The sequence below is a fragment of the Ammodytes marinus genome, assembly GCF_949987685.1.
Source record: "Ammodytes marinus genome assembly, chromosome: 18".
NCBI classification, from domain to species: domain Eukaryota; kingdom Metazoa; phylum Chordata; class Actinopteri; order Uranoscopiformes; family Ammodytidae; genus Ammodytes; species Ammodytes marinus.
The window spans coordinates 14,740,342-14,752,954 of record NC_137222.1 but is presented as its reverse complement, the minus strand read 5'-3'; the positions used below and the strand labels follow the sequence as shown (position 1 = coordinate 14,752,954).

Here is a 12,613-nt window from a genome sequence, read left to right as displayed (position 1 = left end):
TGTGTGAGATAGAGAGCTGTTTCACTGTTGGCCAGGACAGAGTTCAAATGGAGGGAGAAAAGACTGGAAAGATATGTGAGATGGCCTTGTGTTGATTTTTGAACTGAAGAAAGAAAAGTGGAAAATATGTGCAATTTGTTGTTGTCATTCCGCAGTGCGACATCTCTTTTGAAAGTCTCAAATGAGTCAGCTTGATCATCAGATATGGATCCAGTGTCTTTTCAGCATTAGATCGATGATAGCTGCTTGTTTTGTCTATGAATTAATGGGAGAAATGCATGAAAACAGGTCCTAGAATAGGGAAATATGCACACAAACTTTGCTCTTATAGAGTACTTTTTTTTTTAAATAACGTTTGTCTATTGTGCAGTTTGTTGTAGACCTCACAAAGTGAATTTTGATTGCAGCTGCCTTTAATAAGAGAGCATCTCTCTTCCTTGAAATGCTAATCATATAACTGAACAAAGGTTATCTGTGCGTACCACAGAATACAGACATGATTTGAAAGATAACATTTCGACAACTATTTAATCAACCATTTGTAGGCAAACAGTCAATTGTCTTCTCTTTGGTATGTGGATCAGGAAGTCTGTGGAAAGGTTACATTATTCTGAAAAGGAAAACATCTGCTTGATTTAGGAGAACCGCTGGGGTTACTTTCTTACCAGCCTAAAATCAACACAATCCATCCCAGTATCACTAGTTACCTAGAATTTCAATCATAGTTATTGTGAAGAAAATTTGCACACACACACACACCCTTGATTGGCTTATTCTACGCATCTCAGTCAAACAGTAAAAAAAAACACCAATATCCAGCAAATATATTTTATTATTTTCAATGGGTAAGAGGAAATGTGGAGAGAACAAACATTTAATGTGTTCTATAAAATTAAGTATTCATAATCAGAAGGCCATTAGAAAAAGATTTCAAAAGAGTAGGTAATAAGATCAAGTTCAAACAGATTATTTTCATGTCTGGGTTGAAGTCATTTAGGTCCAAGCTAGATAATAAACACCTCTGAATGTACTATGTTAACCTTACCGCTGACTGGTATTGCAAGTGTGTGCTGATTTCAACAACATGGTGCCGACCTATTCTGTTATTTCATGTATTCACATGTTGGTTGAGGGCTAAAACATATAGGGAGAACCGTCTCGTAATCATACAAGACAGACACGTAGGGCTTTTATTCCCCACTTTGACAGTCAAATTAAAAACAAGGATTTTAAAAGACCACGAGGTATTAAAAGATTGCATATTGGCCATACCATAGACTGGGTGACTCGATCATAACATACCGGGTTCAACTGTGTATCAGGAGAAATTTGATTAATCCTTTTAAGTCTTCAAGTCTTTCTGACATGTTGTGGCTTGACTCCTTGCATGCAAATGCCATTTTGCTATTAACCTCTGAAAGAGTGTCAGTATGATGAGTCAGGGCGACATCCGCTGGCCTGTTTGCAATAGTGTTGGTTGCACCAGATTTAGATCCAGGTGCAAATGGGATTTTGTGGCATCGGTGAAAGTCATCTGAGATTTGGACAGAGATCATACAGGACAGGACTGACAGCTTTTGAATAGGTAGAGGGATGACCGCGAGGGGTCTTTAATTGTCTGTGAATGAAGCAACCTGTAAACAGCAGAACTGATGTAAGGGATTTTGACACATGCCCAGTGGGGGGAATCTCACGACTATGGATGTAGGCCAAAGGCAGAACCTGCAATCTCTGTAATGGGGTGAAGGAGAGACATGACATCTCGGGAAAATTGGACAAAGATAGAACACTGTGATAAAGGAGAGGAGAAGGCACCTGACAACTTTCACACAATCAAAAAAAGTGTTGACACCTCTGAGAAGAGATCGGTAAAACATCTGGACATTTGTTAGGATGTAGTTAGGGTTAGGTTGAGTGAATGTCGATTGATTCAAGGCACCTTACGGCAAAGTTGTGTAGGAGCTTTACCGATTGCCCATTCTGGCAACTTTTGATGAGAAAAATACAGTATATTCTTTGATGGTTGGAAGCCAGATTCACTTAAACCAGTGGTTTTATGAAGCAGTTTCATCAAGCCAGCAGCCAATATTTCACAGAAGAAGATTTTGTGTCTTTGCTTATTTTGCTTTTCTTTTATGTAGACAAAATACATTTCAGACTTTAAGGCAAACACACAAAATCTGCCCTCATGTGATATATAACGTTAAACTTGATTTATTTGTATTTTGAAATCAGCTTCAATGTGTAGAAGCAAAAAAGGAAAACTGAAAAGAGGTAAACCAAAGGGAAGAAAAAAAAAGGTCTGTACAAATGAGGCAGTGATCGGTGCTGACAGTTCATTATGGCTGGTAAATGCAGCCATGCGGGGGCGGCTGCAGGAGAGACCGCAGCACTAATAGGAGCGGATGGGAGTGATTCTCATCTCCTAACAATATCACAACTATTTACATGCTTACACCTCTGGCAAGTCGGGGAGGTGGAGAGAATATGTTAGGAGGGTTGAAGATTATATGTTGCATGTGAGGTAAGGGGTGTTTTATGTTACAAGGCATTTGTTCAAATAACCACAATGTTTCTGGTTCATTTGTTCTCCATTACTCAAAGATACGAGTTTAGAATTCCAAACAAGTGCAATATGTTGCTCTATTTACATACTTCTTATTCCCGACCCAGTACACAAACAAGTATTTGGAGACCGCCCTGCCTTGAACATTAAAAAATAAGAAATACATTTCAGGAAATGCCCAAAAAAACAACATATATTTACATTCAAGAAGAATGTCGGGTGATGGTATTGTAGAGCAATAAAGTCTAGAGAGGAAGTGGGGGATGGATGGATGAGTCAACACACTCTCTGGCTCGGTTTCTTTTTACCATGACCCCGATATAGTTGTTAACCACCTAAACCAAGTGGCTATTTCTGTTGCCATGATGATGAATGTCCCCGAGCCTTGTCAAAATGGTCATTTATAAAGCCAAAACCAATATGTTTTTGTAACCCTTAAACCCTTTATTTTAAGGCAAACCGTGACCCACCACTAAACCTAACTTTAACCTCACCTTAAACAGATCATAAAACCAATTCATTTTCACAACCATGATTTGTAATAGCTTTGGGAAGGAACAACATTGTGTATCTTTCTGCCAAAAGGTGCGTCAGAATATCAGAAAAGGTTTACAAACAACCTATTTTGTCAGCTCAGTTCAGAGGGCTTCTTGAGCATAGCTGTAGGCTGATATTTGACATAAGGCAGTGTGTATACATCATTTGTGTGTTCTCTTTAATATTTCATTGTATAATAATGCACTGTGTGGTGTCGTTCCATTAAAGCTGAAGGTGAATATGTGTTATAACTATCTGTGTTGTCACCACTTTATTTTTATGTTTTGCATAAAACTGTCACGCAAAGAGCACATTTTTTAAAAACTCAATTTTAAGCATGCAAGGGATCCAGGAGGAGTGGTACATCTTATCATCTACTACAGTGACATCTTTAGTCAGCAGCAGTTGCCACTAGCAAACTGGCTCTTGGCTCGTCATTCACAGTAACTGTGTCATCTATAGATCTTAATGGACTGCCATTAGTAACAAGTGTTTATGTGTGTTTGCAGGTGCTGTCCCCTCTTACATCGTTGGTGCTTGCTGAGAGGAGCATCAGGGTGCTGGATGATAGAGTGAGTGTGACAGAGCTGGGGGTGCAGTTGGTATCTGGACTGTCTCTGTCCCTGCAGCTTAGCCCTGGGAGCAACAGGGCCATCATCGCAACGGCAACCACACAGGAAGTCATAGAGTCACTCAAGCAGGTAGTGAATCCGATGACATTCAAATATCTTCATTTCATCTATCATGAATCATTCCCTTTACCTGCCACAAGAAAAGAGAAAGGGGAATGTAATATATTTACTATATTAGCTTTACTCTGCATTGTGTTTGATTTGCAAGTTCAGGGGGTTATTACGGAGTCTATGATATGCATTGTAATTTTTTCTTTGATAATGAAGTCACTGCTGATATAGTGAAGCCTTCTATTCGATTTGCATATCAAACCTCTGAACAGCTCTGTTATTCATGTAATTATAATTTCAAATGGAAAAGAAAAAGGCTACTTTCTCTTTACTTTGAGAGAAAAGGATATTTGGCTTTCAGGAGAATGGTCTCATATCCACATTATCCAATTGTGTCTATGAGCCTTTCTGCTGTAATTAAGCCTCAATTTTCCCTCCACCATGTTGTTCTTTTTTTATGCATTAGTCAGAATCAGAAATATGCAGATCACGGGTTATTCAGGGTTATTTGGGTTACCGGTGTTGTACTGATACCAATTTCCGTTTGTTTGTGTATGTTCATAGGAGTCCCTCATCAGTGCTTGGCTCCAGTTCAGTGATGGATCAATGACTGCGCTGGACAACTACAACCCTGCTCATTTTACCCTGGCAGCCACCTCTTTGGATGAACGGGTGGTGCTGGTGCAGAAAAATGGCAAGTGGAAGTGGCCCATCATTGTTGCCAAGGGTGAAGGTCAGGGTTTGCTGGTGCGTGTTGAAATGAGCCCATCAGAGGTGTGCCAGAAGGGAAGACGACACACTATCTTAGCCACCGGAATGGCAAACATACAGGTAAGATTTGGTCAGCCAGAGGACCAATACAGACAACCAGGAGACCGGCGCTCACGTCCTGATCCACCGTATTATGGCGGATCCATCTCTGAGATGGAAACGGGATTAATCAACCGTGGAGCCACTACCATCAGGGGCCATGTGAGACCTAACGGGGGCCGTCTGTCTGCAGGCGGCGGGGCGAGGGCCCCCAGTGAATTCTCTGAATATCCGGACCAGGCGGAGCTGCCTCGAAGCCGTAGCACCGACGAGGACTTGTTGTCACCGTCCCGACGAGGCCTGACTGACCTGGAGATTGGCATGTACGCCTTGCTGGGTGTCTTCTGCCTGGCCATCCTGGTGTTCCTCATAAACTGCATCTCTTATGCATATAAATACAGCGGCAAGCAGATGTCCCTGGAGGCCCCGGAGGCAATGCCCCATGCCCACGACTGGGTGTGGCTGGGCCAAGAGGAGGGGCTGTGTTTACAACAGCAGCAGCAGGACGAGCTGTGCGGCACCTTAGAGGAAGGCAGTCAACTGTTGAATGGAGGCGTGCCGCGTGGTAACATTGGAGGCTGCAGTGGGAGGAATGAGTCACTTAACTCACCCACCACCAAGAGAAAGAGGGTGAAGTTCACCACCTTTTCCAACGTCAAGTCCAGTAATGGATGTCCTGTGCTCAGCCCATTAGCGTTGGTGCAGACCAGTGAGATAAAGTGGGTATGTCCAGACATCGAGCTGGGGGACTCAAAGGACTTTAGGAACTACATGGACAAGCTGAATGAGAATGCAATTAAGAACATTGCATAGGGGGGTACTGGGTGTTTTCAATGAACTGAAGAGAAACTCACCTGAATGCCTTCAGAATAAGGACGAATGAGGGTTGGAAGGAGAGAGTAAAGAGGAGAAGAGTAAGGGGTATATAGAGAACAGACTGGGGCTGCTGTGTACCCTCACCATGACAACAGGATAGCGCAATCAGCCTCTGTTCTGTGCCTCCATCACAGCACTCAAAAGTAGGGCAACAGTCTACAATGAGACAAGATTGCCACGACACCACAGAATGAAGGGGAAAATGGGAACTTGATATTGTTGCTTAACTTAAATGTATGTTGTTTGTCTTTAATTGGAGGTTCAGTTTCCTTTTCTATGCGCCATGTACTTTGTTTTACGTTTGCCTTTTGAAATCATCACGTTTTAATGTTGTATTTGTTGTAATTTTGTGCGCTTTGTTGCTTTTTTTAAAAAGAGTTGCTGTACGCTCTGTACCACATGTCAGCATTTATAGATTCTAGGAGAGAAGAGTAAAAACAGATTTTGTATTGTATATAAGTGCAGAGTTTGATTTGGAGGTATTACATGTATAGTAACATTTTGTAAAACGTTTTCTTTCTTTTTTTTCAAGTTTAGTTTTGGTTTTGTTTGCAGTTTTAGTTTTTCCTTTTGTTGGGTCTCCAGAAACCAGATCCATGCAGGATCTTATTGAAAAGGAGAAAGGTGTGACTGATCTGGTAACTCAAATTAAAGTGTGTAGATAAACTAACACCAATACCGCTGGAGACATCAGTCAGTTTGATATTATTACATTTGATCACCACAGAGCTGAGGTTGGCTTCAGTGTTGAAAGTGATTGAAAATGTTTTCTTACCCCATTCATTTTTCCTTCTTCGGTTTATGTTATTATTTGATCCGACCCCTTTAATTAAGTTGGATACTTTACACACTTGACTCTTTTTTTTTACACTAGTTTAAATTCTGATATTACCTAGTATTGTTTATAAAAGGAATATGTTGCATTCAACTAAAAAAAACACTGATCACCATCAAGAGATTCTAAAGACAATCACATGAATAGTTTAGGGCTCAACCCCTTCATTTATAATGTTCCATAAAAGTCAGTCCAGTTTACATATGGCCTGAATTAGGTGGAGATCATTAAACACGATGACTTTCTTAAACTACTGTATGTGACATTTTGGATCATGGCGGTGAATAAACAAAATGATCACCAACTGTGAACTAAAAGCGCACAGTCTGAACTCTTCACCACTTTCCCTCATTTGTTAGTATTAGTCAAGTCCATCCTTTTGTATCTCTGTTATAAAATTGGCTGCTGGACTAATTAAAACTGAAGGTGACTCTTGCCCATCATGGAGCTGTGTGATTCATTTGTCTCGCCTTTGTGTCTTCTTTTCTCTGTCTCTCTAGCTTGAATAGACAGACAGTGGCTTTGTCAAATATATAAAAAGTGCCTGTTGTTGTTGATGGTACAGCTGCCGGCTAAAGCAAGAGAGATCATTCATATTGCGCCTATCATCTCTCTACTACTCCAAACCTCCAATACATTCAGTTGGGTATTACTCTGTTGAAGACAAAATGGTCAGGTTTTCAAAATAATGGTGGAAACAGATAATTTTTTTTTTAAAGGAAAAAGAAAATGTCATGTACATTGATACCAAAGTTCATCCAAGAGTGTACTTAATAAGAAAGGCCTTTCATAGGGACCAGGTGTCGCTGCGCCAATACAGGAACTATTAAAAACACTTTAAGTTGTCTAAGTAGATATACATGATACATCACGGGCACCATCAGTGGAGATGAAGAGGTGGTGAGTTGGCAAAAAACAACTACTTAAGGAGACTTAAGTTTTTTGTCCAAAATGGCTGATAAAATACAAAAAGAATGAAGGTTCCTCCTTGTCACTTGAAGCAAAGAAGTAAAGTTAACAACAACAGATTAGATGGTATGCCTGTGCCACCGCTTTCAATTTGATGTGTTTCAAAGTAAAAGTGAATGAATGAACTGTCTTTAAAGTATGATTTAAAAGTTCTTACATATCCCGTAGAGGCAGGAATAAAGTTAACCGTTCTGATGATCTGCATTAACCACCATGTATTAATACCTGTGAGTATCATTAGTGTTGTAATCAGCTGCAAAGTTCCTGGTCAAGTGCACTAGAGTCCTAAGAAGATTCTAGCCTTGTCAGACAATTAGTCTTTTTCCACAGGAGCACAGACATGCTCCCATTTCTAAAAGGGCAACCTAATTAGAGATTACTTAGTTCAGTCTTATTACATGTTAATGTGGCATTTCCTGTGTAATTTGTCTTGCCTTCTTACAGTACCCATCCACTCCTGAACTTAGAAATTTCACCAAAATTCAAGCAAACCAAATGGCATGCGCATTTGGACATTTCCCCAGGTAACCAAGGAGGTCAAAGGGGCTGTAAAGATTTTATTCAAAAAGAGAGTGCGCTGTGATATATATGCTTTTTGGAAACCTGCCTTCCGAAAGTGCTACATTTTTGGATTTTTTTAAGTCAATAGATCTCCTTTACATTATAGAATAAATCAAACGACAACATTTCAATGTTTTATCTATGATTAAAAACAGATGGTGGTGCTCACTACGTGATCCTTTTTTCCTTGTTTATGTAAAGAAAAAAATTATTAATTATGATAAATTACAACTGGACTTTGAATTACAACTAAGTCATTGGAAGGTATAATTTATGATTTATTTATGTAACTCTATCTAGCAATTACAAATGTTCAAGATGGATTTCATTTAAACTGAAAGCCCAAGTGCTTGTTAGTGGAATACCAATGGTCGATCAACTTGTTTAGCAGACTTTATCACGGAATAAATTGCTCTGCAAAACTTTTGGACTGGAACAGATCAACTACTTGATAACTTTTATCTGTTCTGGGGGGAGAGAGGCATCGTGTCAGAGCAGATGGCCGCCACCAAAACAGATCTGGAGTATTGATGGACCATTTTGTTTGTCTAGACCGCGTCATCCAATAGTTCAAACCCAACATGACGCACTACAACACTGAAATTGTGTCTTCAGCAACGGGAAAATAAAACACCAGAGCCTCTATGTCAGCATGCTGTTGTAGCAGCTCAGAGATCTGTCTTACAGTTCTTCCTCCCTCCACTATCCAGTTGTCATTCAGTGACACCAACCTTGCTGATGATGAAGACGACAGAGAGGGAAAACAGCTTTTCCCTGTCTGAGTCGGTAAGACTGATAAGGCCAGTGAGGTCACCAATCCTTTGCCTGAACAGTCTTCCCATACATCACCCTCTTGGGAACAAGCTGAGATCAGAGATAAAGGAACTTGATGTGATGCTATTGGCTGTAATTCATTTGCAGTACCGCATGTCTAGACACCAACTGTTAAATCAACACCAGGTAAATCTTTCTGGCATCAGCGTAGACAAGAGAAGGTGGAAGATGCCTATAGGACATAAAGGGTCTCTGCTCCACCACTACTTCTCCCAATATCACTAACCATTTTTCTATTAGGCAACTGACTTTAAAAAAATATATATCAGATCCCTTCTTTTTTGATTTTGATTTGTCCATTACTTCTAAAGTGCATGCAAGATTAATAAAAAGTTTAGAAGTGGTAAATTATTGGCAATGGTGGTGAGTTGTTTATGGGAGTCATCCCTGCATTTGATTGCTTATCCTCTATATTCCCCCTTAGGAATGATCTTCTAAAAATGTCCATTGCAAAATTGAGAATTGCTTTGATGTTAATGATATGGTTAAATCACCCTTGGTAAAAAAAAATGATTTTTTTTTTAAAATGTCTAAAACTACAGCTTAGCATTGATTTTTCCCTTTAAAAATGTGTAACATCCGTGGCATTCTTATTGCACCGGACCAGAAAGCCAACTCTGCTCCACTGAGATTTTTTCTCCCTGCCAATGAGGCACTCCAAACAGCTACAGCTGCCTGTGTCCTCGACTCTGAACTGCCAGGTGCTCCTATGTCTGACACAGAGATCTCGGGGTCTGCACTTGAGCTCACTAACTAACTGACAGCTGCTGTCAGGCATAATGGAATGGACCCCTTGTCACCATTACGAACCATCTCTGCTGACATTCACTATGCCGATACATGACTAGTTATCCCATTTTGAAAAAAAAATTCTACCATTGCTATGCCAAAAATCCTCAACAGGACCTTCTCTCCTTTCCTGCTCCTATCCATGTTCTCCTTTTGACAGGCAGCCTGGGCATGCATCACCAATTACACTCCTTATGTCATCTATCAACCCACCACCCATTTCTCTGTCAATGCTGACAAAACTGACTCACAAACTGATACAAAATGACAACAAATCTGGAGTGGTTCCACACAGTTGCCCTTCATCCGGGGTTAACACTGCACTTATCATGTTGGTTTGCACCAAGAATAATTGGGTAAAGGTACATTGCAGTTATATTATACATGCATATATGCATGATTAGTTATTAACTGAAGTTGTAATGTATATTTTGCCGTCTTTGTGCATCCTTTATAATGAAGCATGTTTTTTTCTGTTCATTACTTTAAGCCAAATGCATTTTGAAAACAATATGGGTCCAATTTAAAAGATACAAGAGGTAAATTAGTTTGTAAGAGGTCTGAGTTACTATTGTTAAAGTGTACAACGGCCAGTGGGTATATGGGGTGTCATACTGCATGCTTGTTTGTCATCAGGTGGTTGTAGACAAACTGAGTGTGTTTACGTGTGTGTTTGTGTCTATGTGATTTATGGATTACACTGGTACAATTAAAAAGGGGTTTGAATGTGATATTGTTTTCATTATTGTGCTGACATTGAAACACTACCCTTGAGGAGGATGAAAAAGACAGCAAAAAAGAAAAACTTTTTTGAAGATGTCTTTGACCCAAGTCTGTCCGTCAACAAATGTCAACAATTTAGGGGGATGAATCAGTCCTTGTAGAATATCAGGAAAAAAGATTTGATGCTGCCAGCAGCGAATAGTTCATTAAGGGAAACCAATCATAGCATTTTTGGCTGCGTTCAGTTGATCATTGGAAATCCCTGTGGTGATGGCCTCATTGAGCTCCAAGCTGACGTGGGGCTCCAGCTGTTTACACATTCCCTCCCACTAAACATAATGCATCTCTTCTACTTTCCTCTGGAATTTATTTTTCGCCTACTTTATCTCTCATGGTAATTTTGTTTTTTAAGTCTGTCTTTTCCAGCGTCCTTGGGGGAGGGTGTATTCTGGGTTCCTGAAGTGATAATGAAGGCTTGTTTGCTGGTTTCTTTGTTCTGCAGCACAATGCCACACTGACAGACCAAGCTAAGAGAATGGCTTTTGGAAAAAGATTTCAAGCATCCCAAAGTCAATCCATCCATGCATATTATAGGATAAAAGGTTAAACTCTGGCAGATGTATACAGCTCTTTCAAAAGGCTACTGTACCAGATGGCATCCCTGGCCAAACTCTTAAGGTGTGTGAAGATCAGGTCTTATTTTCAATCAGAACATGACTTTTGAACACCATGTTACAAAGCTCGTCCAGGCCTGTTTCCTTAAATTGAAGAAACTTTACAAAAATCTAGTGTATTCTTCCTATTTATAATTAATAATTGTATTTATGTTTTCCCCGTCTTGACTACCATTTATACCTGCTTAAACCTAGCTGCTATAAACCGTTTGCAATTGTTTCAAAATGCTTCTTAACAAGAACTAACCCTCGGTCTCATATCACCCCTGTGCTTGTTTCCCTCCTTTGGCTCCCAATTAAATGTAGAATCAATTACAAAATCCTGCTGAGCGCTAACAAAGCACTGCATAAGCTTGCCCCACTCGCACTGCAAAGCTGAAGGATATCGAGCTTTCACAGTTTTAGCCCAGGAACTCTGGAACCATCTGCCCCAATCTGTCAGATTGGCTGATTCTCTAAACTCTTTTAATCTGCCTATTTTTTTTTATGTAAACAGGCAGGCCATTTTTTTAAGATGTCCATTATTTGCCTTATTGTTTTTATTTGGTATAGTCCATTTTTTCCTGTTTGCTGTTTTCATAAAAACTTAATTATTGTTTTTAGTTTTCTGTATGTTTTTTTTTTCACTTATAATTTGAGTGTGAAGCACTTTGTAACAGTATGTTTTAAAAGTGCTTCACAAATTCTAAACTCATAAACAATCCGGGGGGAATGGGAGTTTCAAAGACATGGTTCGTGCGCATTCTGGCAACTTTAAAATAATGAAAATAACACAACAATATGTGCATGTTACACTTCACCCTATATGTTTTGTTTTTTTTGTAAGTCAAGTTTTTTTATTGAATTTTCGCTTTGGTGCATGACGGTACAAAGTTACACATACAGAGACATGTGTTATTACAGTACAAATAAAGTCTTTGCCATGTAAAAAATAGAAATAAAAATAAATACTTGTATCTGTAAAATCAAGAGATAACAAAAGCAGTTCTAGGGGCATATTCATATTGGAGTGACTAGAATGGTTATCCATACAACATTCAAGAGCATCATTACATTCCATCAACTTTGTTCACATTCCAGGTTTATCGGTCAGTGTGATATATGTCCAGAAACTCTCCCATGCTGGTGCTTTATCCTTGTTTATAGTATTCAGCTTATTAAGCATATGTTCATATGAGGCTGTTTTTATCATGGTGTTAGCCCATTCTTTAAATGCTGGAGTTGTACCTGTTTTCCAGTGTTTAAGAATTGTCCTTGCAGCCACTGTAATGCCAACCATGATGACAGAAAACCCTTTACTTGACATGTTACGTAGTTGACTTCTGTCACCTAGCAGGCAAAGTCTAGGAGATACTGGTAGTGTTTTTCCGGCCCATTTGCCTAAGTACTCCAAAACAAATCTCCAAAAGGGCTGAATACATGGGCATTGCCAAATACAGTGTAATAAAGTGCCTGCTTCTTTCTGACATTTCCAACATAAGTTGTTTTTCATTACTCCCATTCTATATAGTCTCAGTGGTGTAAAATAGTACCTGTGTATAATTTTATATTGGGTAAATTTCCCTTTGGCTTCCCTTATGTACTTTCCATTGTCAGATATAATTTTCAACCATGTATTGTCCTCCATTATACATCCTAAATCTTTCTCCCATATTGCTTTTAGGTTATGACAGTCAAAGCTAAGCAATTGGTTGGTTTTCCTGTAAAATAAAGAAGCTCGTTTGCACTCCCCAGGTAGTTTGAAGTAATCCATAAT

The 12,613-nt window shown here is 39.5% G+C and overlaps 1 protein-coding gene across 1 annotated transcript in view; it reads left to right on the top strand.

The window, feature by feature from the left end:
* The window catches only part of LOC307265248 (transmembrane protein 132C), a gene marked incomplete at its 5' end in the record, with an annotated part of 130,711 nt that extends 125,244 nt beyond the window's left edge, over window positions 1–5,467 (top strand). The window contains 2 exons of the mRNA XM_080046900.1: window positions 3,613–3,804; window positions 4,351–5,467. Coding sequence (XP_079903026.1) covers window positions 3,613–3,804; window positions 4,351–5,409 — 1,251 coding nt within the window. The 3' untranslated portion in view covers window positions 5,410–5,467. The remainder of the gene's footprint in view (window positions 1–3,612; window positions 3,805–4,350) is intronic.
* Window positions 5,468–12,613: the final 7,146 nt, after the last annotated feature.